Source organism: Cherax quadricarinatus, chromosome 26 (genome assembly GCF_038502225.1).
Source record: "Cherax quadricarinatus isolate ZL_2023a chromosome 26, ASM3850222v1, whole genome shotgun sequence".
NCBI lineage: Eukaryota > Metazoa > Arthropoda > Malacostraca > Decapoda > Parastacidae > Cherax > Cherax quadricarinatus.
Genome location: NC_091317.1, coordinates 23,366,469 through 23,394,198, shown reverse-complemented (window position 1 = coordinate 23,394,198; position 27,730 = coordinate 23,366,469). Strand labels below are relative to the sequence as shown.

Below are 27,730 nucleotides of genomic sequence, written 5' to 3'. Positions count from 1 at the left end.
GAAAATAAGAAAAAATTTTGGAGTGAGTTAAACAAGTTAAGAAAGCCTAGGGAAAATATGGATTTGTCAGTTAAAAACAGAGTAGGGGAGTTAGTAGATGGGGAGATGGAGGTATTGGGAAGATGGCGAGAATATTTTGAGGAACTTTTAAATGTTAAGGAAGAAACAGAGGCAGTAATTTCATGCACTGGTCAGGGAGGTATACCATCTTTTAGGAGTGAAGAAGAGCAGAATGTAAGTGTGGGGGAGGTACGTGAGGCATTACGTAAAATGAAAGGGGGTAAAGCAGCTGGAACTGATGGGATCATGACAGAAATGTTAAAAGCAGGGGGGGATATAGTGTTGGAGTGGTTGGTACTTTTGTTTAATAAATGTATGAAAGAGGGGAAGGTACCTAGGGATTGGCAGAGAGCATGTATAGTCCCTTTATATAAAGGGAAAGGGGACAAAAGAGACTGTAAAAATTATAGAGGAATAAGCTTACTGAGTATACCAGGAAAAGTGTACGGTAGGGTTATAATTGAAAGAATTAGAGGTAAGACAGAATGTAGGATTGCGGATGAGCAAGGAGGTTTTAGAGTGGGTAGGGGATGTGTAGATCAGGTGTTTACATTGAAGCATATATGTGAACAGTATTTAGATAAAGATAGGGAAGTTTTTATTGCATTTATGGATTTAGAAAAGGCATATGATAGAGTGGATAGAGGAGCAATGTGGCAGATGTTGCAAGTATATGGAATAGGTGGTAAGTTATTAAATGCTGTAAAGAGTTTTTATGAGGATAGTGAGGCTCAGGTTAGGGTGTGTAGAAGAGAGGGAGACTACTTCCCGGTAAAAGTAGGTCTTAGACAGGGATGTGTAATGTCACCATGGTTGTTTAATATATTTATAGATGGGGTTGTAAAGGAAGTAAATGCTAGGGTGTTTGGGAGAGGGGTGGGATTAAATTATGGGGAATCAAATTCAAAATGGGAATTGACACAGTTACTTTTTGCTGATGATACTGTGCTTATGGGAGATTCTAAAGAAAAATTGCAAAGGTTAGTGGATGAGTTTGGGAATGTGTGTAAAGGTAGAAAGTTGAAAGTGAACATAGAAAAGAGTAAGGTGATGAGGGTGTCAAATGATTTAGATAAAGAAAAATTGGATATCAAATTGGGGAGGAGGAGTATGGAAGAAGTGAATGTTTTCAGATACTTGGGAGTTGACGTGTCGGCGGATGGATTTATGAAGGATGAGGTTAATCATAGAATTGATGAGGGAAAAAAGGTGAGTGGTGCGTTGAGGTATATGTGGAGTCAAAAAACGTTATCTATGGAGGCAAAGAAGGGAATGTATGAAAGTATAGTAGTACCAACACTCTTATATGGGTGTGAAGCTTGGGTGGTAAATGCAGCAGCGAGGAGACGGTTGGAGGCAGCGGAGATGTCCTGTTTAAGGGCAATGTGTGGTGTAAATATTATGCAGAAAATTCGGAGTGTGGAAATTAGGAGAAGGTGTGGAGTTAATAAAAGTATTAGTCAGAGGGCAGAAGAGGGGTTGTTGAGGTGGTTTGGTCATTTAGAGAGAATGGATCACAGTAGAATGACATGGAAAGCATATAAATCTATAGGGGAAGGAAGGCGGGGTAGGGGTCGTCCTCGAAAGGGTTGGAGAGAGGGGGTAAAGGAGGTTTTGTGGGTAAGGGGCTTGGACTTCCAGCAAGCGTGCGTGAGCGTGTTAGATAGGAGTGAATGGAGACGAATGGTACTTGGGACCTGACGATCTGTTGGAGTGTGAGCAGGGTAATATTTAGTGAAGGGATTCAGGGAAACCGGTTATTTTCATATAGTCGGACTTGAGTCCTGGAAATGGGAAGTACAATGCCTGCACTTTAAAGGAGGGGTTTGGGATATTGGCAGTTTGGAGGGATATGTTGTGTATCTTTATATGTTTATGCTTCTAGACTGTTGTATTCTGGGCACCTCTGCAAAAACAGTGATAATGTGCGAGTGTGGTGAAAGTGTTGAATGATGATGAAAGTATTTTCTTTTTGGGGATTTTCTTTCTTTTTTGGGTCACCCTGCCCCGGTGGGAGACGGCCGACTTGTTGAAAAAAAAAAAAAAAAAAAAAATATATATATATATATATATATATATATATATATATATATACACACACACACACACACACAAAGTCTGCAAACCTCACTCAAGGAAAAAGATCTGGGGGTGAGTATAACACCGAGCATATCTCCTGAGGCGCACATCAATCAGATAACTGCTGCAGCATACGGGCGCCTGGCAAACCTACGGATAGCGTTCCGATACCTCAGTAAGGAGTCGTTCAAGACTCTGTATACCATTTACGTCAGGCCCATACTGGAGTATGCAGCACTAGTTTGGAATCCACACCTAGTCAAGCACGTCAAGAAATTAGAGAAAGTGCAAAGGTTTGCAACAAGACTAGTCCCAGAGCTATGGGGATTGTCCTATGAAGAAAGGTTGAGGGAAATTGGCCTGACGACACTGGAGGCCAGGAGGGTCAGGGGAGACATGATAACGACATACAAAATACTGCGCGGAATAGACAAGGTGGACAAAGACAGGATGTTCCAGAGATGGGACACAGACACAAGAAGTCACAATTGGAAGTTGAAGACTCAGATGAATCAAAGGGATGTTAGGAAGTATTTCTTCAGTCATAGAGTAGTCAAGCCGTGGAATAGCCTAGAAAGTGAAGTAGTGGAGGCGGGAACCATACATAGTTTTAAGGCGAGGTATGATAAAGCTCATGGAGCAGGGAGAGAGAGGACCTAGTAGCAATCAGTGAAGAGGCAGGGCCAGGAGCTATGACTCGACCCCTGCAACCACAAATAGGTGAGTACACACACACACACACACACACACGCTGAGATATACACGTCACTCTGCTTATATCCTGTGAGTGTAATCATTGACACTTTATCCACCCTATCATTTTCCTGGCTGTCGTAACATTTTCCTTATTGTTTTCTTTGAAAGAAAGGTCATTTGACATAGTTACTCCCTGATCTTTCACATATTCCTTTCTTGCTATTTGAGGATCCTCTTGGATTTTGTATATAGTGTTCCTTACTGAATTCTTCTTTCCACATCTAAGGAACTGAAACCTTTCACATACCAAAGGGACTTTCATACCTATTTTGATACCATCCACAAATGATACAAAACTGTGACAGGTATTTTTAGCTATGTCAGCAGAGGCAGCAGGACCGTGCTTTGGGGTACTGAGGTTTTTACCTCACTGATGCTAGATTTTGCTCTGTTTACTACTATCTGTCAGAGAGCTGAAAATCTATTTGCTTACCTTGCCACTATGCTCACGATTCCATTTGTCAATCACCTTTACAAAATCTGTTTATGTGCAATTCTGGTGCTCCCCATCCGTGATTAACTATCAATGCATATAACCACCCTCGTGTTAACATCAGAAATTTTTTATAACACTATTTATACGAGAATAAATGCATTTGGAAATATTCTGGCTAGTCATTCTTAACACGACTGTGTGAAACCAAGGGGAGAGATGCTTTTTTCCACAGGTGTTCTAAAGATTTGGAAAGAATACAATAGTATAAGAAAAGTATGGAACTGAAGGTTCTTTTATTGATGTCTTCAGATTAAATTTTACGTGAAGAAAATACTTCATTACATCTTGATACATGGAAAGGTATGTATTTTTTAGATCTTCAGTAGCCTCAAATATGAGACAAGCAGTAGACTTTCAACATTTTATGTTGAACTAGAGACAAGATGAGGTAATCAGTCCCTCAATTTAGAAGGTAACTACGTGAGTCTATTCAATAAGTGAAGTCTAAAGCAGTAAATATTGGGGAATGTCCCCAATATTTATGCTGAAAGAGGAGTGGGGAGCGAGTATTGAGGTTCAATCCAAGTCTTGTTTAGTATTGTCCAAATCTGTCATTTTAAGACATGTTAATGCCAACAGTGTAGAATAGGTTATATAAAAACAAGATCTCGATTGTTGGCTTTAATGATGTAACTTATTCTTAATGCAAAATATGCTGTGAACTACTTGGAAATATTAATTATATAAATATAAAAGCAGTCTCTTTGAGGATCAAAGTGGATAAAAAATCTAGTGAATCATAGTAATTTATAAGTACACACATGAATAATAGTATTAGGTTACGAATTCAGTCCACCTATCCCTCACTAACATGGTGTGACATGCTCCAAGGAAAGGTTACATGGAATGAGCAGTAAGATTCCAGACAACGTCAAACTCCCTTTCTCATATCGGGTACATACTCCCAAACCTAACTTGAAAATGCACATACCTATACAAAACTCACTGAAAGGCAATTTTATATGATTATATAAATTCTAGATAAAGACAGATGAAAAACCTTTTTGTTACAAATGTCAAGAAAGTTAAGAGTTCTATGGATAAAAATATATTATTGTAGGAAATGTACAAAAAATACTATAGTTATTCCTAGAATGCCACTGTTATACAACATACTATAATGCAGAAAGAAAAATATGAATATCAATTTACTGTATATACAGTATTCACACTTATTTTGGGTATTGCTTTTGCCCAGGTCAATGACTGGGCCATAGGGGCATTGACCACTGGAACACCCTCCAGGTAGGTAGGTAGCCCTCATGTCTTTGGCATCACTACTCCAACATCTTCATCAGTTTCAATACCAATCTCCTCATAGAGCTGTTTCTTTGGGTGAGGGTAACCTTCCATGATTGCATCCAGTACATCAAGTGCCATTCTCTTTCTCTTTCGCCACTCTTTAATCATCTGTTCACTCACTTTAGTGACCTGATCTTTTTCCTCTTTTGATACAAGCACTTGATTCTCCTGCAGACTAGACAGCTTCAACTGGAGTTGTGACACTTCTTCCTCAAGCTATAAATAGTGTAGAGAACTTTAAATGAACATTTCACAGTGTGCTCAGATACAAGCTACAGTGAGAACCCTTTAAGGGAGGGCAGGGAATGCCTAAATGCTGGTGAAGGGCTCTTCATCCAAGGAATTATACACACCCTTTTTTTTCCTTGGGTCAAACCTGATTATCTCCTTTGTCCAAGGGACTGTATGACCCACACAGGTTTAGTACCTTCCCATGAAAACATTAAGTAATAATAATAATGATAAACTAATAAAGCAATAATAATAATGATAATACGGAGTACGAAATAAAGAGAACCTCTGGAAAACATAGTAGTAATTAGATTTTCTATACAGTGGTGAGGCATTCTGAAAGAGGGGTCATTTGAATTGAAATGTCTGTGCACTTCTTGCAAGACGTCTACTGAATGAATGATGGTGAATGAGGTTCTTTTTCACGGCTCACTTTAGTAGGGGTGTGCCAAAGTATGGGTATCAGCCAATTTTGATGGTATCATTATTGGCTTAAAACTGAGTAGTGAAAAAAAAAAAAAAAAAAAAAAAAACTGGTACCTGCACTCTACACAAATAACCCTCACATAGGAGACTGACACTTGCGATGGCTACTTTTGTAGTAGACAGCCAATGTTAAAAAATATAATTAATTCACTGGTTGGTTATCATAAGTCCACGATTCCACATCACAACCCATATTTATTACTATATACTTATTTTGCAGTACAGCAATAAACATGAATTTACAATTATTTAGCTGCAAGGAGATTGCCAGGCGAGTGCTTTCAAGATACACACGAAGATGTGAACAAGTTCTTAGAAGATGACGAGGAAGAAAGAAGTCCAGAGGAAATGTTGGAAAAGTTCAATGCACAGATACAAGGGAAGCAGATAACAGATGACGGTGAGTAGGAAGAATCTAAAGAAAAAACAGTTAACACTGTAACAGTTATATGAGCAGTTCCATATTACTGGTTAAGTTGCAGATTTTTTCACTGAAAGGACCTTGACCAAGCTAGAAGCATTGCTCTAAAATGGAGTCTGGAGCAACTGAAAATACCTAACTGTCAGCTGTATAAAGTACTCTATGGTAAAACAGATCAAATACACTTTACGAAGTTCCTAAGTACTCCAATACAACCATCGACATCAGTGCAAGAACCTCAGCAATTCACCTCAACCAATAATCCACAACCTTCCACCTCAGCCCAGTAGGGTCATACCATACTACTCCACTCCTTTCAAAATCATATACACCTGTAACCAGAATTAAGGGTAAGAAATATTCTTTATGTAAATTTTGTAGCCATAAACAGTGTATTAAACATAACACATCACTAAATCCAACTATATTTATTTTTTTACAGTTTCAAGACCTTAAATATTTGTTTGCCATATTTGGAGGGTCAGGCATACATAACCCTATTTTTCCCTATGTTCTTCACTTCAATTTAGATTTTTTTTTAAACACCATTTTTGAAAGCATAATTACCATCTTAATCGATGGTCAACTGTATATAGCCACTTGATACCTATGCAGATGCTCATAATTTTTTGGTAAAAATAAGTCAAAACATGGACTCTTTCCCAAATTCTGGCTCCATGTTAATTGTATAGGGGATTGACACAGTTCTTTTGACAGATTCTGAAGACAAGTTGTGATGGCTGGTGGATGAACTTGGTAGGGCATAGAGAAGAAGGAAATTAAAAGCAAGCATAGAAATGAGCAAGGTGATGAGGGGTAACAAATAGTTTAGGCAATGATAGATTGAATATCAGACTGGAAGGAGAGAGTATGGAGGAAGTAGGTCTATTTAGATATACAAGAGCAGACATGTCATCATATGGGCCTATGAAACATTAGGTGAATCACAAAATCGATGAAGGGAAAAAAAATGGGTAGTGTGTTAAGGCATCTGTGGAAAGAAAGCTTATCAATGAAGGCAAAAAGTATAGCAGTACATGTGCGAAGCACAGATTTTGAATGCTGCAGTAAGAAGGACAGAGGCAGTATGTGGTGTCAATGTCACGTAGAGAATTCAGAACGTAGAAATTAGAAGGTTATGCTACATCACTAAGTTTATAACTCAGATGACTGAGGAAGGGGAAGCTGTTGTTGACTGATATGGATATGTAGAGCAGATGGAGAGGGATAGGATAATGAAGAAGTTGCGTTGCATAAATTTAGGGTGGAAGGTAAGAGGAATACGAGTCATCCCAGGAAAGGCTTTGAGTTCTAGGGGCTTGAGCATCCAGCAGGACTGAGCAAACGTGTTATATAGAAGTGAATGGAGACAATCAGGTTTATGTGGAAGTGCTGTTGGAGTATGAGGAAGATCATGGTTATGAAGGGATTCAGGAAAGCCGGTTAACTGGACTTGAGTGCCAGAGATGGGAAGGGCAGTGCTAACACTCTGGAGGAAGAGTAGGTATGATGCAGTCAGAGGGTAATCTGAAATGCAAAGTCAGCACACTTTTGGCAAGATAAAAATTGAATGAATGATGGTGAATGTGTTTTCTTCTTTGGGTCACCCTTTGATGGGAGACGGTCACTGAGGTTTAAAAAAAAAAAAAAAAAGCTCTTTCAGTTCTTTTAAGACAAAATTAATTTCTTTTCAATACAGCCTCTCCTCACTTAGCGACTTACTCATTTACCGACAACTCGGACTTATGACGGGCTCTCTGGCCAGTATGCATACCTAAATAATGTATATTAGAGCTGATTTCCTCTATCTTTTTTTATTACAATATACAGTACACTATTATATAAATATTTAAAAATAGTATACCAGAAATGTTATAAATGGTACAAAGGTGATATACCTTTGAAGAGTTTCGAGAGTTTCACTACTCTCGTCTGGTGCTTGCCTGGTTAACCAGGGTGTTGTTGCTGGAGGTCCGCTGCTCCCCCATATCCATCACAGCCTGGTTGATCTGGCACCTGGTGAAGATACTTGTCCAGTTTCCTCTGTGACATTAAAACAATATCAAAGATGGTTGACACAAGCTCACTACCATTATAGTATGCTCCTCACTTAGCGACGAATTTGTTTAATGACGTGGTCTCAGGAATGGAACTCCGTCGTTAAGTGAGGAGAGGCTGTACTACAAATTTGGGGAAAATAAGCTTCCCGACACATTACATGCCAATTTCCATAGAACACTGTGGGATACATTATGCTATGAGTAATTCTGATTATGGCATGCTGAAAAGAATGGGAATGAGGTCAATAGCACTAAATATGACAGAGAAGTTATTGTGTGGACCGAGCAGAAAACAGAGATGCCCCATGTAATGACGTTTTAATAAGGGAGAAAAATCATTCCAGAAATCAAGTTAGTTGTTTAATAAATACTAGTGATGGGAGGATACCAAATTTTTTGGTGATACTGATATTCAATTTTAGGCTAATACCAGGTGGGAAGGGAATTGCCTGCACTCTGGAGGAGGAGGGGGTATGATGCAGTCTGAGGGATATCTAAATTGCAATGTCAGCATACATTTGGCAAGATAACAACTGAATGAATGACAGTAAATGTATTTTCTTCGTTAAGTCACCCTTCCTTGGCAGGAGATTGCCAATGGATTAAAAAAATACCAAGACCATCACAATTAGCCAATACAGTGGACCCCCGCATACCGTTGGCATCACATAACGATTAATCCGCATACCGCTCGCTTTAATTGCAAAAATTTTGCCTCGCATACCGCTCAAAAACCCGCTCACCGCTGTTCGTCCGAGACGCGTCCAATGTGCGCCTTAGCCAGCCTCACATGTTTCGTCGGTGGCCTCCGCGGTAGCATCCAAGCATACAATCGTAACATTTCGTATTATTACAGTGTTTTTGGTGATTTTATCTGGAAAATAAGTGACCATGGGCCCCAAGAAAGCTTCTAGTGCCAACCCTACAGCAATAAGGGTGAGAATTACTATAGAGATGAAGAAAAAGATCATTGATAAGTATGAAAGTGGAGTGCGTGTCTCCGAGCTGGCCAGGTTGTATAATAAACCCCAATCAACCATCGCTACTATTGGTGGTACAGCTGCTGCTGCTGCTGCTGCTGCACTGTCAGCTGCTGCTGCTGCTGTAGCATCGTCTGCTGCTGCTGTAGCATCGTCTGCTGCTGCTGTAGCATCGTCTGCTGCTGCTGTAGCACTGTCAGCTGCTGCTGCTGCTGTAGCATCGTCTGCTGCTGCTGTAGCATTGTCTGCTGCTGCTCTAGCATTGTCTGCTGCTGCTGCTGCTGTAGCATCGTCTGCTGCTGCTGTAGCATCGTCTGCTGCTGCTGTAGCACTCTTGTTGGTGTGGCTTATTGAGAATATACCAAGAAACAATTAACCCCAGAGGATTTGCCACCCAGGATAATCCAAAAAAGTCAGTGTCATCGAAGACTGTCTAACTTATTTCCATTGGGGTCCTTAATCTTGTCTCCCAGGATGCAACCCACACCAGTCGACTAACACCCAGGTGAACAGGGAAAAATGCCTGGAACTAGTGCTCATATTGGTGAATTTAAAGCCAGCAAAGGTTGGTTTGAGAGATTTAAGAATCGTAGTGACATACACAGTGTGATAAGGCATGTTCTGGAAGAAAATACCAAACAGAACCTACAGTACTCAGGAGGAAAAGGCACTCCCAGGACACAGTGTCTCATCAGTCATTGCTGCATCTTCAATAAAGGTAAGTGTCATTTATTCTTCATTTAGTAGACTAGTACATGCATAATATATACTGTGCATGTACTACTCTACTATTGTGCATGTATCCTTCTCTTTGTGTGTAGGAAAATGTATATTTCATGTGGTAAAATTTTTTTTTTCATACTTTTGGGTGTCTTGCACGGATTAATTTGATTTCCATTATTTCTTATGGGGAAAATTCATTCGCATACCGATTATTTCGCATACCAATGAGCCCTCTTGCACGGATTAAAATTGGTATGCGGGGGTCCACTGTACTTACTGACACTGATACCATCAAAATCGGCTGATCCCAATAATTTGGTACACCCACAATCAACACTGCTTCATCCATTGTCTGACTACGCCAAAAAAACATGAGTGGCATAAATGGCATCTTTATGCTGGAGGCTGGAGTTAGCCACAGACCACACATACATACCTACATAAAGAGTGCGCATAAATTTCACAATTTGTGCATTTCAATCGATTTAATACCAAAAAAAATAATGAATGAATTCCCAGATACTTTTACTGCAGTGATGTCACCTATGATGTTTTAAGTCATAAACTGTAATAGGGGAAATTATTGCAATAAGGAGAAAAAAAAGTATTAAAGAAAAATTGTAACAAAGAAAAATTGTAACAAGGAAAAATTGTAATAAGGAAAAATTGTAACAAGGAAAAATTGTAATAAGGAAAAATTGTAATAAGGAAAAAATGCTCTTAGAACTCTCAGAATTAAATGGAATTAAGCCTCTACTGTTCCTCACACTTTGGATAATTTTTATAAAACTACTTCTCATGGATGAGGCTCTGTCTGTAGAGTGGTTCAGTCAAATTTTTGGCTCAAGTCATGATGTACCTGCACTAAAAGAAACTTCCATTTGAAATTCTCCTGACTCTGGATAATTCCTTCAACCATCTTCAAATCTTGCAGTCTCTAGATCCAAATTTTAATGTTGTGTTTTCTCCACAAAATATGACATCTTTTAGACAACCACTGGATTGACGGGTTGTTAAAATATTTAAGTGCCACTACACAAGCAGGGTGGTGCAGAAACTCATCACAGCAACGAATGAAGACCCACAGCAGAGTGTCACAGCTGTTATATATTTAACGTTGAAGGTGCAATAGCTCACATAAAACTTGTTTGGAATGAAGTTTCCCCAATCAACAATAAATTCAGGCTAGGGAAGAATATGGACTCGTGTAATGAATAATAACAATAATAATAATAATATCTTTAATTCTACAAGTACATGTACATGGTATACAGACCTAGTTGACATCAATGACATACTACTATATAGAAAGCCCCTTGTTATGCAGAGCATTTCAGGCAAATTAGGTCAGTTTTGTCCCCAGGATGCGACCCACATCAGTTGACTAACACCTAGGTAACCATAAATAACAAAAAAGGCACAATACCGTGACTGGAACGATACACAGTGACTTTGTCAATGGTCCAAGTCGGACCGAAACGTCGTCGTAAGCTTCTCTCTTTTATGTGCGGGTTATTTGTGTACCTAGGTAACCATTTTACTGATGGGTGAAACATAGACGACCGATGTAAGGAAACACGCCCAATGTTTCTATCCTTGCCGGGAATCAAACCCAGACCCTCAGCATGTGAAGTGAGAGCATTTGCTACCAGAAAACTGTGAATATTATGAGGGCAGACCAAGCTGAGGGCTCTGAGGATATGCACCATAACACATCTAGAAACAATGCTGTAAAGCATACTGTACACAGAGATTCTGGGTACAACAAAACAACTAGATAAATGCAGCAATTTATCTCAGACCAAGAACCACAGCCAACCACAATTGCCCAATGACCACAACCATCCAAAGCAGTCCAACAACAGCTATCCACCACACAGGCATGAGGAACTTTCTGCAAGACGTTCAGTGGGAAGAGAAAATTGGCAGGAAAACCAGCAAAAGAAATGATGGACTATTTGACAGCAAAATGCAAGGAGGAAGAGGAGAGATTTGTTCCCAAGGGAAACAGAAATAATGAAAAGACCAGAACAAGTCCTTGGTTCACCCAAAGTTGTAGGGAGGCAAAAACTATGTGCACTAGAGAATGGAAAAAGTAGAGAAAACAAAGGACCCAAGAAAATAAAGAGATTAGATGAAGAGCCAGAAACGAACATGCACAGATAAGAAGGGAGGCTCAGCAACAATACGAAAATGACACAGCATCGTAAGTCAAGTCTGACCTGAAGCTGTTGTATAGCCACATCATGAGGAAAACAACAGTCAAGGACCAGGCAATCAGGCTGAGGAAGGAAGGTGGGGAGCTCACAGGAAACAACCACGAGGTATGCGAGGAGCTCAACATGAGATTTAAAGAAGTATTTACAGTGGAGACAGGAAGGACTCCAGGAATTCAGAATAGGGAGGTACACCAACAAGTGCTGGATGAAATACACACAACTGAGGAGGAGGTGAAGAAGTTCCTATGTGAACTCAATAAGTCAAAGGTGGTGGGACCAGACAACATCTCTCTGTGGGTCCTTTGAGAGGAAGCAGAGATGCTGTGTGTGCCACTAACAAAAATCTTCAACACACCCTTTGAAACTGGGCAACTACCTGAGGTATGGAAGATGGCAAATGTAGTCCCAATTTTTAAGAAAGGAGACAGACACTTGGCATTAAACTACAGACCTGTGTCACTGACGTGTATAGTATGCCAAGTCATGGAGAAGATCATTAGGAGAGTGGTGGAGCACCTAGAAAGACACAAGTTTATTAATGATGACCAGCATGGTTTCAGGGAAGGAAAATCCTGTGTCACAACCTACTGGAGTTTTATAAGGTAACAGAAGTAAGACATGAGAGAGAGGGGTGGATAGATTGTATTTATTGGACTGCATTAAAGACTTCAACAAAGTTCTTCACAAGAGGTTAATACAAAAGCTAGAGGATCAGGCACGCAAAACAGGAAAGGCACTGCAATGGATCAGAGAATATCTGACAGGGAGGCAACAACGAGTCATGGTACGTGACAGTGTCAGAGTGGGCACCTGTGCTGAGTGGGGTTCCACAGGGGTCAGTCCTAGGACCTGTGCTGTTTTTGGTATGTATATGTGAATGACATAATGGAAGGGATAGACTCAAAAGTGTCCCTGTTTGCAGATGATATGAAGCTAATGAGGAGAATTAAATCCGTCGAGGATCAGGCAGGACTACAAAGAGACCTGTAAAGACTACAATCCTGGTCCAGCAACTGACTCCTTGAATTTAACCCCACCAATTGCAAAGCCATGAAGATCAGGAAAGGGCAAAGAAGACTGCACACAGAGTATAGTCTAGGTGGCCAAAGACTGCAAACCTCACTCAAGGAAAAAGATCTTGGGGTGAGTATAATACTGAGCACATCTCCTGAGGCACACATCAATCATATAATTACTGCAGCACATGGGGATCTGGCAAACCTAAGAATAGTGTTCCGATACCTCAATAAGGAATCATTCAAGACTCTGTACACCATATACGTCAGGCCCATATTGGAGTATGCAGCACCAGTTTGGAATCCACGCCTGGTCCAGCATGTCAAGAAATTAGGGAAAGTGCAAAGGTTTACAACAATACCAGTCCCAGAACTAAGGGGATTGTCCTATGAAGAAAGGTTAAAGGAAATCAGCCTGACAACACTGGAGGACAGGAGGGTCAGGGAAGACATGATAACGACATATAAAATACTGTGAGGAATTGACAAGGTGGACAAAGACAGGATATTCCAGAGATGGGACACAGAAACAAGTGGTCACAGTTGGAAGCTGAAGACTCCAATGAGTCAAAAAGATGTTAGCAAGTATTTCCTCAGTCAGAGTTGTCAGGAATTAGAATAGCCTAGAAAGTGACGTAGTGGAGGCAGGAACCATACATAGTTTGAAGACAAGGTTTGATAAAGCTCATGGGGCAGGGAGAGAGAGGACCTAGTAGCAATCAGTGAAGCGGCAGGGCCAGGAGCTATGACTCGACCCCTGCAACCACAAATGAGTGCATAATGTATGTCAAGACCTACTATTGAGAATTTTAGATAATAAACAATTAAGTAGGGTAATCTTTTATGATATTTTTTTGGAGGTCTTGGTCTGGCATTTCACTAAAATGCAGTTTTCAGGTGGTTAAAGCTCTCATTTCACACGGCGAGGGCCTGGGTTTGACTCCCAGCAAGAGTAGAAACATTGGGCGTGTTTCTTTGCACCTGTTGTCTATGTTCCCCATTAGTAAAATGGGTACCTGGGAGTTAGTCGACTGGTGTGGGTCGCATTCTGTGACACCGATCTAATTTGCCCAAAATGTTCAACATAACAAGGGGCTTTCTATACAGTGGACCCCCGCATAACGATCGCCTCCGAATGCGACCAATTATGTAAGTGTATTTATGTAAGTGCGTTTGTACGTGTATGTTTGGGGGTCTGAAATGGACTAATCTACTTCACAATATTCCTTATGGGAACAAATTCGGTCAGTACTGGCACCTGAACATACTTCTGGAGTGAAAAAATATCGTTAACCGGGGGTCCACTGTATAGTAGTATGTCACTGATGTCAGCTAGGCCTGTATACCATGTACATGTACTTGAAGTAAATATAGTATTATTATTATTATAAAGGGAAAAATAATCTTTTCTGTTAAATGTGTAAGCATAATCCCATTACTAGATTGAACGTACCTCTGATGCTTTTTTCATGGCTTCCACTGTAGTGAGAGTAGAGTTCAAATTCCTCAATTTGGCCTCTACCTCTGCATACTCTTTCTCGGTGTCCTTGATTCCTTTATTCAGTTCAACCACCTGGTTATCCATCTTTTTGAGTTTCTCTTCATCCAGTGGTGGGAACTGGCCCTGATCGAAGACATAAACCTTCTGTTTGCCATACGTCTTTTCTTTAACTGACCCATTCTACAAAATAAATTAAGTCAATAAACATATATTCTTTAATATTCAGAACATGCATTGGCCGTCTCGTATCAAGGCAGGGTGACCCCACAAAAGAAAACATTCACCATCATTTATTCAATAACCATTTTGCCAGAAGTTGACATCACAATTTAAATGACCTTCTCAACTACATTTCCACCTATCCTTCAAAGTGCAGCACTATACTTTCTATCTTCAGGACTCAAGTACAGCTAACCCCTCTTTCCTTCCACCTTGGATTTATCCACCCTCTTAAATATCCTATTTGGCTCCATCCCTTTTAAATGCCCAAACTATTTTAACAACCCTCCTCCACCCTCTAAATTATACCTTTCATAACCCCACAGCATCTGCAAATTTTATGCAATGAATTCTTTGCATAAAATTCCCACGACACATTACTATTAAACACAACATCTCCACTCCTTCCAGCTCCATCCTCACTGTAAAATTCAAAGTCCATGCCTCACCCCTATATTTTTTTTTTATCATACTGTACATTAGAACACTCCTCTATTTTGCCTCCATACAGTGGTCAGTCGTCAGTGTTCAGTGGTCAGTCGTCACGTGAGGTCACAGACCCTGAGCTGCTTGGGGATTAGCGTGGACGGTTACAAAGCATGGCTTGCTTCTACAGTGTTTTAAAAGCTGAGGTTGGAGAGTTGAAGGAGGAGGTCTTGCTTCTCCAGGAGGAGATTAGGAGGCTGAAGGTCCACCTCAATGGGCCTGGGAGAGAGTGTGAGGTGGTTGGAGATGTGGGGAATGAGGCTTCTAGCAGTGAGGTGCAGTCTGTCTCTCACTGTGAGGAGGCTGTAGGTGGGGTGGTAGCAACGGCTACCAGCAGTGAGGTGCAGCCCAGCACCTGCTACAAGTGGCGAGTTGTTCACAGTAATGGGAGGCGCATCAGAGTAAGGAAAGTTAAGAGTGCAGATCTGAAGGTAGGAAATCGCTTCTCTGTTCTCCAGGATGAATGTACTTCAGTGGCCAGTGAAGGTAAGGGTACTACTGCCCCTGCTAATGAAGGTAAGCGCATTCTTGTGGTTGGTGACTCTCAGGTAAGATATGTTGATCGTGCTTTTTGTAATAGGAATAAGAAGATGAGAGATAGAGTGTGCTTCCCTGGAGCTGGTGTTGGGGACATTGTCAACAGACTGGATAATATCATGTCAGGTAATGGGAACAAGCCCATTATCTGTCTCAGTGCTGGTGGAAATGATATTGGGAAGGGTAGGAGAGAAGAGCTGCTAGATAAGTACAGGTCAGCTATAGATTTCATTAAGTCTAAGGGAGGGATCCCAATCATATGTAGCATCTTGCCTAGAAGGGGAGTAGGAAATGAATGGTTGTCTAGGGCAATTGGTGTAAATTGCTGGCTAGACAGATACTGCAAGGAACTTGCAATCCCATTCATTGACAACTGGAACAACTTTTATGGCAAACATGATATGTATGCAAGGGATGGGGTTCATCTCTCTGGGGCAGGGGTGGTAGCACTTGCAGACTCGATTGAGAAGGCCATTGGTGAAATGCCTATGATTTTAAACTGATGGAAGATAGAGGTATGGGTGTGTGTGGGAAACAAGCAGGTTGCAACACTAGGGTTGGAAACAGTAAATGTATAAAAGGCATTCAGCATGAAGTTATAAATAAAGACAATAGAACAGGTCAGCAAACAAAGGGGGACAGCAGAGGGCAGCAAGGGACTAGCTCCCTTAAGGTTTACTATACTAATAGCAGGAGTGTTAGAAATAAGATAGATGAGCTAAGATTAATTGCAAGTGCAGGAAACATAGATATTATTGCTATAACAGAGACCTGGCTCAATCTGAAAGATAGAGAGATGCCCTCTGAATGTCACATACAAGGCTATAAATTATTCCACACTGACAGGGTCAACAGGAAAGGTGGTGGAGTAGCGATGTATGTCAGAGACAATTTAAATTGTTGTGTTAGACAAGATATTAAATTAGAAGCGTCAGCCACTGAATCTGTTTGGTTACAGCTTCTCGAGGGCCGAGAAAAACTAATTTTGGGTGTGATTTACAGGGCCCCAAATCTTGATAGGGAGTGCAGTAAACTTCTATGGGACGAAATTCGTAAGGCATCTACATACGAAAATGTTGTGCTAATGGGAGATTTCAACTATAGACAGATTGACTGGAGCAATTTGACAGGAAATTTAGAGTCGGGTGACTTTCTTGATACGATCCAGGATTGTTTTTTAAAACAGTTTGTGACAGAGCCAACTAGGGGAAATAACCTCCTTGACTTGGTTCTTGCCAGTAGGGAAACACTAATTAATAATCTTGAGGTTAATGATGAGCTTGGGGAGAGTGATCACAAATCACTCAGTTTTAACATATCATGGAATTCCCCTAATAATGGCAATCAAGTCTCCGTCCCTGACTTTCGCTTGGCTGATTTCATAGGACTGAAAAATTACTTAGGTGGGCTGAACTGGAATGACCTGACTAGGGGTCAGGTAGGTGGTGATGGTTGCCGATATGATGCTTTCCAGGGCATAGTTCTAGCTGCTCAGTCAAATTATGTTCCAAATAGGGAAATCAGATCAAACAAAAATGATCCTAAATGGATGAACAATAGATTAAAATATCTGATTGGTCAAAAGAGAGGCATATATAGGCAAATCAAAAGAGGAGAGGGGCAATTAAGAAATCGATATATTCAGTTAAAGAGAGAAATAAAAAAGGGAATTAGAAAAGCAAATAGAGATTATGAGGTTAAAGTTGCAAGAGAATCGAAGACTAACCCAAAAGGATTCTTTCAGGTATACAGAAGTAAGATCAGGGACAAGATAGGCCCACTCAAAAGTTCCTCGGGTCAGCTCACTGACAGTGATAAGGAAATGTGTAGAATTTTTAACACATACTTCCTCTCAGTTTTTACACAGGAGGATACCAGCGATATTCCAGTAATGATAAATTATGTAGAACAGGACGATAATAAACTGTGCACTATTAGGGTCACAAGTGACATGGTCCTTAGGCAAATAGATAAATTAAAACCTAACAAATCCCCAGGCCCTGATGAACTGTATGCAAGGGTTCTAAAGGAATGTAAAGAGGAGCTTAGCACACCTTTGGCTAATCTTTTCAACATATCACTACAAACTGGCATGGTGCCAGATAAGTGGAAAATGGCAAATGTGATACCTATTTTCAAAACAGGTGACAGGTCCTTAGCTTCGAACTATAGACCAATAAGCCTAACCTCCATAGTGGGAAAATTTATGGAATCAATAATTGCCGAGGCAGTTCGTAGCCACCTTGAAAAGCATAAATTAATCAACGAATCTCAGCATGGTTTTACAAAGGGGCGTTCCTGCCTTACGAATTTATTAACTTTTTTCACTAAGGTATTTGAGGAGGTAGATCATGGTAATGAATATGATATTGTGTATATGGACTTCAGTAAGGCTTTTGACAGGGTCCCACATCAGAGACTATTGAGGAAAATTAAAGCACATGGAATAGGAGGAGAAATTTTTTCCTGGATAGAGGCATGGTTGACAAATAGGCAGCAGAGAGTTTGCATAAATGGGGAGAAATCAGAGTGGGGAAGCGTCACGAGCGGTGTTCCACAGGGGTCAGTGTTGGGCCCCCTGCTGTTCACAATCTACATAAACGACATAGATGAGGGCATAAAGAGCGACATCGGCAAGTTTGCCGATGACACCAAAATAGGCCGTCGAATTCATTCTGACGAGGACATTCGAGCACTCCAGGAAGATTTGAATAGACTGATGCAGTGGTCGGAGAAGTGGCAGATGCAGTTTAATATAGACAAATGCAAAGTTCTAAATGTTGGACAGGACAATAACCATGCCACATATAAACTAAATAATGTAGATCTTAATATTACGGATTGCGAAAAAGATTTAGGAGTTCTGGTTAGCAGTAATCTGAAACCAAGACAACAGTGCATAAGTGTTCGCAATAAAGCTAATAGAATCCTTGGCTTCATATCAAGAAGCATAAATAATAGGAGTCCTCAGGTTGTTCTTCAACTCTATACATCCTTGGTTAGGCCTCATTTAGATTATGCTGCACAGTTTTGGTCACCGTATTACAGAATGGATATAAATTCTCTGGAAAATGTACAAAGGAGGATGACAAAGATGATCCCATGTATCAGAAACCTTCCCTATGAGGATAGACTAAGGGCCCTGAAACTGCACTCTCTAGAAAGACGTAGAATTAGGGGGGATATGATTGAGGTTTATAAGTGGAAGACAGGAATAAATAAAGGGGATGTAAATAGTGTGCTGAAAATATCTAGCCTAGACAGGACTCGCAGCAATGGTTTTAAGTTGGAAAAATTCAGATTCAGGAGGGATATAGGAAAGTACTGGTTTGGTAATAGAGTTGTGGATGAGTGGAACAAACTCCCAAGTACCGTTATAGAGGCCAGAACGTTGTGTAGCTTTAAAAATAGGTTGGATAAATACATGAGTAGATGTGGGTGGGTGTGAGTTGGACCTGATAGCTTGTGCTAACAGGTCGGTTGCCGTGTTCCTCCCTTAAGTCAATGTGACCTGACCTGACTAGGTTGGGTGCATTGGCTTAGGCCGGTAGGGACTTGGACCTGCCTCGCATGGGCCAGTAGGCCTTCTGCAGTGTTCCTTCGTTCTTATGTTCTTATGTTCTTATAAGCTTCTTTCTGTCCACAGATGCCTCAACATTTCACATATCTTTTCACCTTTGCCCTTTGTCCATTCTATGGTTCATTTCATCTCTGACAAACCTATCTGCCAACATGCTCACTCCCAGTACAGTGGACCCCCGCATAACGATGGCATCACATAGCGATTATTTCGCATACCGCTTACTTTTATCGCAAAATTTTTGCCGCGCATACCGATTAAAAACCCGCTCACCGATTTTCGTCCGAGACGCGTCCAATGTGCGCCCTCAGCCAGCCTCACATGTGCCGCCCGTGCCATTGTTTACCAGCCAGCCTCCGCGCTAACATCCAAGCATACACTCGGAATATTTCGTATTATTACAGTGTTTTCGGTGCTGTTTCTGGAAAATAAGTGACCATGGGCCCCAAGAAAGCTTCTAGTGCCAACCGTACACCAATAAGGGTAAGGATACCCATTGAAATGAAGAAAGAGATCATTGATAAGTATGAAAGTGGAGTGCGTATCGCCGACCTAGTCAAGTTGTACAAGAAACCCCAATCAACCATCGCTACTATTGTGGGCACCAAAAAGACAATCAAGGAAGCTGTTCTTGCCAAAGGTTTAACTGTGTTTTCGAAACAAAGATCGCAAGTGATGGAAGATGTTGAGAGACTCTTATTGGTGTGGATAAATGAAAAACAGCTAGCAGGAGATAGCGTCTCTCAAGCAATCATATGTGAAAAGGCTAGGAAGTTGCATGACGATTTAATTAAAAAAATGCCTGCAACTAGTGATGATGTGAGTGAATTTAAGGCCAGCAAAGGTTGGTTTGAGAGATTTAAGAAGCGTAGTGGCATCCATAGTGTGATAAGGCATGGTGAGGCTGCCAGTTCGGACCACAAAGCGGCTGAAAAATATGTGCAGGAATTCAAGGAGTACATAGAAACTGAAGGACTGAAACCTGAACAAGTGTTTAATTGTGATGAAACAGGCCTGTTCTAGAAGAAAATGCCAAGCAGGACCTACATTACTCAGGAGGAAAAGGCACTCCCAGGACATAAGCCTATGAAAGACAGGCTTACTCTTCTCATGTGTGCCAATGCTACTGGTGATTGCAAAGTGAAGCCTTTATTAGTGTATCACTCTGAAACTCCCAGAGCGTTCAGGCAAAAGAATGTCCTCAAGGATAATTTGTGTGTGCTGTGGAGGGCAAACAGTAAGGCATGGGTCACTAGGGAATTTTTCTATAACTGGTTACACCATGCATTTGCCCCCAATGTGAAAGATTACCTAACTGAAAAGAAATTAGAACTTAAGTGCCTCCTGGTGTTAGACAATGCCCCTGGTCATCCTACAGACGTGGCAGAGCGACTTTATGCGGACATGAGCTTCATTAAGGTGAAGTTTTTGCCTCCTAATACCACTCCTCTCCTGCAGCCCATGGACCAGCAGGTTATTTCCAACTTCAAGAAACTGTACACAAAAGCTCTGTTTGAAAGGTGCTTTGTAATGACCTCAGAAACTCAACTGACTCTAAGAGAGTTTTGGAGAGATCACTTTAATATCCTCAATTGTGTAAACCTTATAGGTAAGGCTTGGGAGGAAGTGACTAAGAGGACCTTGAACTCTGCTTGGAAGAAACTGTGGCCAGAATGTGTAGACAAAAGGGATTTTGAAGGGTTTGAGGCTAACCCTGAGAATCCTGTGCCAGTTGAGGAATCCATTGTGGCATTGGGAAAGTCCTTGGGGTTGGAGGTTAGTGGGGAGGATGTGGAAGAGTTGGTGGAGGAGGACAATGAAGAACTAACCACTGATGAGCTGATAGATCAACTTCAAGAGCAAGAGGCCAGACCTGGGGAAACTGGTTCAGAGGAGGGGAGAGAGAAATTGAAGAAGTTGCCTACTACAAAGATAAAGGAAATCTGTGCAAAGTGGCTTGAAGTGCAAACCTTCATGGATGAAAATCACCCTCACACAGCTATTGCAAGCCGTGTTGGCAACCTGTACACTGACAATGTTGTGAAACACTTTAGGGAAGTGATAAAGGAACGAGAGGTACAGGCCACTATGGACAGATATCTTGTGCGAAAGAAGTCCAGTGACTCTGAAGCTGGCCCTAGTGGCATTAAAAGAAGAAGGGAAGTAACCCCAGAAAAGGACTTACTACCTCAAGTCCTAATGGAAGGGGATTCCCCTTCTAAACAGTAAGAAGATAATGCTCTCCCCTCCTCCCATCCCATCAATCATCACCAGATCTTCAATAAAAGTAAGTGTCATGTAAGTGTGCATGCCTTTTTCAGTTTGTGTGTATTAAAATTAATATTTCATGTGGTAAAAAAAAATTTTTTTTCATACTTTTGGGTGTCTTGCACGGATTAATTTTATTTCCATTATTTCTTATGGGGAAAATTCATTCACATAACGATTATTTCGCATAACAATTACCCCTCTTGCACGGATTAAAATCGTTAACCGGGGGTCCACTGTACATGAATGCATTCACTTTTCCCTTACCCCTCTCTCTCTCTGATCTGATATCAAATTATTCATTGCCTAAAAAATATAACATTTATGAAGGGAATCAGGAAAACCAATTAGGTTGACTTGAATCCTGGAAGTGGGAAGTACAGTGCCTGTACTCTGAGAAGTAAGGTTGGGATGCATCACTTGAATAGTGATGTCAGCTCACTTCTGGTAAGACAGCTATTGAATAAATGATGGTGAATGTATCAAATGAAATCAACATCAATAAGTAATGCTAATAAAAATAAATCAATTGAAAACCTAGAACTATCAGATGAATTCTGCTGAACAACTTCAAGAATGATACACTATACAGTAACTGGATCTCTACAAGAAAAGTGTCTTAAAGGTGGTACAGGGCTCTTGATCCAAAGAACTATAGCCACCCCTCTTCCTTGGATCAAACTGGATTACCCTGGCAATGTATATTTCTTATCTGTACATTAAGAACTTCCCATGAAAGTAAAAATAATAATACAATAGTGTATTGCACTATATCAAGCTACTGTACAGTGTGTTGAATCACTTGTTACTTATTTATGAAAGTTGTCATTCTACAATTGCCAGACAAAGATTAACATGACTGAATAGAGTCAGGTTGAGGCTACAGCTCAAATATGACGGATGTTCTTCTCATTATTTAAATACGGAAAAACTGCGAAAAAAACAATAGCATTTACAGCAATACAATTTCTATGAGCACAGGACATTGTGCAATAAGAAATACCAATTGTATATTTTTTTCCACTTAGTGTTGTTAAGTACATTATATACCCTTTGTACTCAATCTACTTAAAAGAGGTTATCATGGATAGATAAAATGAATATACAGCATTGTACATTTAGATACATTATAACTAAAAGACACGTCACTCACAAAGCCTGACTAGTCACAGGGACGCTGACCCCCAAACACCCTCCAGGTATACTACAGACCTGTATACAGGTACAGAACTATTATTAGGTTTTGCTTTTCATGGAGAGCTAAACCCATGCGAATCATTCAGAACAGGGAGTAACAGAGGACTGAACCTCAATCCGCTAATTGTATCCCTGTTTCTGACTAATTGGGTTGTTAGGTAGAGAGTTAGGCAGTTGAAAAGGTTTGGATTTCACAGAACTGGATTAATTTATTAGAGATAAAAACTTACTCTTCATCATGATTACCAGAACCATTTTCTAAAATTAGGTGAAATATCCCAAAACACTTAATCACCCTAGACTAAATGCTAAATACTCAGTACACATATACTCACCTATGTACTCCCACATCATAACTTGACAGGAATATAATTGAACCATTGTTTTCCACAAGAAGCATTTTAGACTATATGAATATATCCTTTGTCTTATACAAATTTAATTCACTTATAATTAATAATCTACTGTTCAACTATGAAATAATTACTATCCTATTCTACAACTATGATAAAATCCTTAGTGTTAAGTAGTCTGTAAACCAATAATGTTAAGTTGGACCATAATGCCTAGGCATAATATTATTATTATTATTATTATTATAATCAAGGGGGAAGCACTAAACCCGTAAGATTATACAGCGCCTGAGGGGGGAATGTGGAAGGTATTCAGGTTTAATTCAGGGAACTGGAGAACAGATCCAATTCCCAAGATCAAGAGCCCCTCACCAGCATCAAGGAACCTTTCTTGAGGGGTCTAGGCATAATAGAGGCTCTCTTGGCATTACAACCCACTATTATAAATACAAAATCTCAATGTGCTGTTTGCAAAGACATAAAATAAATAAATAAATAAATAAATGTACAATTATCCTACACAGTAATACACTATGTGTAAATTACCTAGGATAACCCCAAAATATCAGAGTGACTTATTACTACTGGGGTCCTTGAAGGAAAGGGAAAAGTAGCTCCAATTTCACGAATCAAGAACCATTCACAGGCATCAAGGCATCTCACCACCAAAAAGGCAACAGACAAATAGTGATAATCAACAGGGAAGGATTATTATTATTATTATAATCAGCCCGTAATACTATGCATAGTATAAGTGGCTTTGGCATACTGCTCTTATCTGTATTTTTTTGTACCTCTGTATGTGTGCTCAAATTGGAAATAAATAAATAAATAAAAGGGGGAAGCGCTAAACCCGGAGGATTATACAGCGCCTGGGGCGGGGGGATGTGGAAGGCATTCAGGCTTAATTCGGGGAACTGGAGCACAGATCCAACTCCCAAAATCAAGAGCCCCTCACCAACATCAAGGAACCTTCATTGAGGGGGAACAGGGAAGGAAAAAAACAGGAGATAACTCACAAGAACGAGGTGGTCGAGGCACTTCTGGACGGCCGTCTTGCCCACCTCCTTGTGCAGGTTCATGAAGATGTCAGTCACACTGTATGGTCGGTTCTGCTGCTCAAGGTACCTCTTTATCTTCTCCGTCGCTTCAGCATCCTTTTTACTCATTGTGGCAGTGAATAACTTCAAGACGAGTGAAAGAAGTTGAAAGTAGCGGCCTGGCTGCCTTCACTCATCTATATAAACATTCTCTAGTGTTAATGTTGAAAGAAAATAACAGTAGAGGAGTAACTATCTTAATCATTAAGATACTCTCTTTCACTTGATAATACTGTGATTAATTCGGTATTCTCTCTCTCTTGCGGTGATATGGACACTTTGTATGGTTAAAAGTAATATATTGTAAAGTTTTTATAGCTTCAGGTATTTTTTTTCTTAATTGTTATAAAATCTCACTGGAAAATTAAATATTCGTTGCATGCTTGCCTGATCATTTGATTGCTTGATTAAGTTTATTTAGGTGCAGGTAAGCATAAACACAGTTACACAAATCATCATACATAAACAACATATGTGTAAAGTATTAGAGATAACTCAAAAAACTCAGACGAAGTGACTTATTTCCATTAGGATCATTGATGCATATTTTTGGTATAGATACATAACTAGGCCTGAGCTTGCTACCATCTGCAGCTCATAAGACTGCCATCCCCACGAGCCCCTTTGGGGAGGAGGCAGATGGCAGACCAGAGGCCTAGCTTCTCCCTACGAGCCCCGTGAGGGCGGGGAATGTGGCTAGGCCTGGGGACAGTTGGTCCCAAAGATGAGGGGGTACTTGTTCCTCCTCCCATGGGAGACTTACGTCTCGAGACACTCCCCAGATAGGGAGCCAAGGCCGGGTCACCACTACTTGGAAAAGACCCGGGCCGGTAGAGTACCGGCGAATAAAAAAAAAATACATACATACATATCTTCCTTCTTTCAACAAACCTACCGTATCCCACCGAGGCAGGGTGGCCCAAAAACACGAAAGTTTCTCTTTTTAACTTTTGTAATATATACAGGAGAAGAAGTCACTAGTCGCTTGGTCCCGGCATTTTAGTCGCCTCTAATGACACGCATGGCTTACGGAGGAAGAATTCTTTTCCACTTCCCCATGGCGAACACACATACATATATATATGTATATGTGCAAAACAGCCACTGTGAAAGAGTAGTGAAATTCCAAGCGCTTTCGTGACTACTCACATTTTCGTGACTACTCGCATTGTTCCTTGACAATGTGAGTAGTCACGAAAGCACTTGGAATTTCACTCCTCTTTCACAGTGGTTGTTTTGCATATTTTAAAATCACCTGTTTACTGTGGTCTTATTGCATATGTATATGTGTGTGTACACACCTAATTGTACTCACCTAATTGTGGTTGCAGGGGTCGAGACTCAGCTCCTGGCCCCGCCTCTTCACTGATCGCTACTAGGTCCTCTCCCTCTCTGCTTCCTGAGCTTTGTCATACCTCTTCTTAAAACTATGTATGGTTCCTGCCTCCACTACTTCACTTGCTAGGCTATTCCACTTCCTGACGACTCTATGATTGAAGAAATACTTCCTAACGTCCCTGTGACTCGTCTGAGTCTTCAGCTTCCAGTTGTGACCCCTTATTTCTGTGTCCCCTCTCTGGAACATCCTATCTCTGCCCACCTTGTCTATTCCCCGCAGTATCTTGTATGTCGTTATCATGTCTCCCCTGACCCTTCTGTCCTCCAGTGTCGTCAGTCCGATTTCCCTCAACCTTTCCTCGTACGACATTCCCCTGAGCTCTGGGACTAGCCTTGTGTGTGTGTGTGTGTGTGTGTACTCACCTATTTACTCACCTATTTGTGGTTGCAGGGGTCGAGTCACAGCTCCTGGCCCCGCCTCTTCGCTGATTGCTACTAGGTCCTCTCTCTCCCTGCCCCATGAGCTCTATCATACCTCGCCTTAAAACTATGTATGGTTCCCGCCTCCACTACGTCACTTTCTAGGCTATTCCACGGCCTGACTACTCTATGACTGAAGAAATACTTCCTAACATCCCTTTGATTCATCTGAATCTTCAACTTCCAATTGTGACGTCTTGTGTCTGTGTCCCTTCTCTGGAACATCCCGTCTTTGTCCACCTTGTCTATTCCGCGCAGTATTTTATATGTCATTATCATGTCTCCCCTGACCCTCCTGTCCTCCAGTGTCGTCAGGCCGATTTCCCTCAACCTTTCTTCGTAGGACAATCCCCGTAGCTCTGGGACTAGTCTTGTTGCAAACCTTTGCACTTTCTCTAATTTCTTGACGTGCTTGACTAGGTGTGGATTCCAAACTGGTGCTGCATACTCCAGTATGGGCCTGACGTAAATGGTATACAGAGTCTTAAACGAATCCTTACTGAGGTATCGGAACGCTATCCGTAGGTTTGCCAGGCGCCCGTATGCTGCAGCAGTTATCTGATTGATGTGCGCCTCAGGAGATATGCTCGGTGTTATACTCGCCCCCAGATCTTTTTCCTTGAGTGAGGTTTGCAGTCTTTGGCCATCTAAACTATATTGTGTCTGCGGTCTTCTTTGCCCTTCCCCAATCTTCATGACTTTGCATTTGGCGGGGTTAAACTAAAGGAGCCAGTTGCTGGACCAGGCTTGTAGCCTGTCCAGGTCTCTTTGTAGTCCTGCCTGATCCTCATCCGATTTGATTCTTCTCATTAACTTCACATCATCTGCAAACAAGGACACTTCTGAGTCTATCCCTTCCGTTATGTCGTTCACATATACCAAGAACAGCACAGGTCCTAGGACTGACCCCTGTGGAACCCCGCTTGACGTGCTTTATCAAGTGCGGGTTCCAAACAGGTGCTGCATACTCCAGTATGGGCCTGACATACACGGTGTACAGTGTCTTGAATGATTCCTTACTAAGGTGTCGGAATGCTGTTCTCAGGTTTGCCAGGCGCCCATATGCTGCAGCAGTTATCTGATTGATGTGTGCTTCCGGAGACATGCTCGGTGTTATACTCACCCCAAGATCTTTCTCCTTGAGTGAGGTTTGCAGTCTTTGGCCACCTAGCCTATACTCTGTCTGTGGTCTTCTGTGCCCTTCCCCTATCTTCATGACTTTGCATTTGGCAGGATTAAATTCGAGAAGCCATTTGCTGGACCAGGTGTCCAGTCTGTCCAGGTCTCTTTGAAGTCCTGCCTGGTCCTCATCAGATTTAATTCTCCTCATTAACTTCACATCATCTTCAGACAGACATACTTCTGAGTCTATCCCTTCCGTCATGTCATTCACATATACCAAAAACAGCACTGGTCCCAGGACTGACCTCTGTGGGAGCCCTCCCGTCACAGACGCCCACTTTGACACCTCGTTGCGTACTATGACTCGTTGTTGCCTCCCTGTCAGGTAATCTCTGATCCAGTGCAATGCATTTCCTGTTATGAATGCCTGATTTTCCAGCTTTTACACTAACTTCATGTGAGGAACTGTGTGTGCGTGTGTGTGTGTGCGTGTGTGTGTGTGCAGGAAGTTTCTCATACCTGTGTGTGTGTGTGTGTGTGTGTGTGTGTGTGTGTGTGTGTGTGTGTGTGTACTCACCTAATTGTGGTTGCAGAGACCTGGTGTGCGTCGGGGTTGGGGGTGCGTAGAGGGAAACTTTTAGTGTGTCCGTAGCTAAGGAAGCTATAGTGTAGTACTTGACAATTTCCTCATCACTCTGCTAGTTCCCCAGCTCAGGCTGA

At 41.2% G+C, this 27,730-nt stretch overlaps 1 protein-coding gene across 1 annotated transcript; it reads right to left on the bottom strand.

Annotated features, from left to right (window-relative positions):
- Positions 1 to 3,999: 3,999 nt before the first annotated feature.
- Positions 4,000 to 24,237, bottom strand: LOC128691659 (homologous-pairing protein 2 homolog). The gene is made up of 3 exons (XM_053780505.2): positions 23,990 to 24,237; positions 14,283 to 14,510; positions 4,000 to 4,909 (listed from the first exon to the last, which is right to left on the bottom strand). The coding sequence occupies exons 1-3, from the start codon at positions 24,137 to 24,139 to the stop codon at positions 4,652 to 4,654; spliced, it is 636 nt and encodes a 211-aa protein (XP_053636480.1). The 5' UTR covers positions 24,140 to 24,237; the 3' UTR covers positions 4,000 to 4,651.
- Positions 24,238 to 27,730: the final 3,493 nt, after the last annotated feature.

Excerpts from the sequence above, each read along its gene's own strand:
- LOC128691659 (XM_053780505.2), bottom strand. The coding sequence starts at position 24,139 with ATGAGTAAAAAGGATGCTGAAGCGACGGAGAAGATAAAGAGGTACCTT. Across the intron at positions 14,511-23,989 it reads GCCTCGACCACCTCGTTCTT|AATGGGTCAGTTAAAGAAAA; the intron begins GTGAGTTATCTC and ends TTTATTTTGTAG. Across the intron at positions 4,910-14,282 it reads CCATGAAAAAAGCATCAGAG|CTTGAGGAAGAAGTGTCACA; the intron begins GTACGTTCAATC and ends CACTATTTATAG.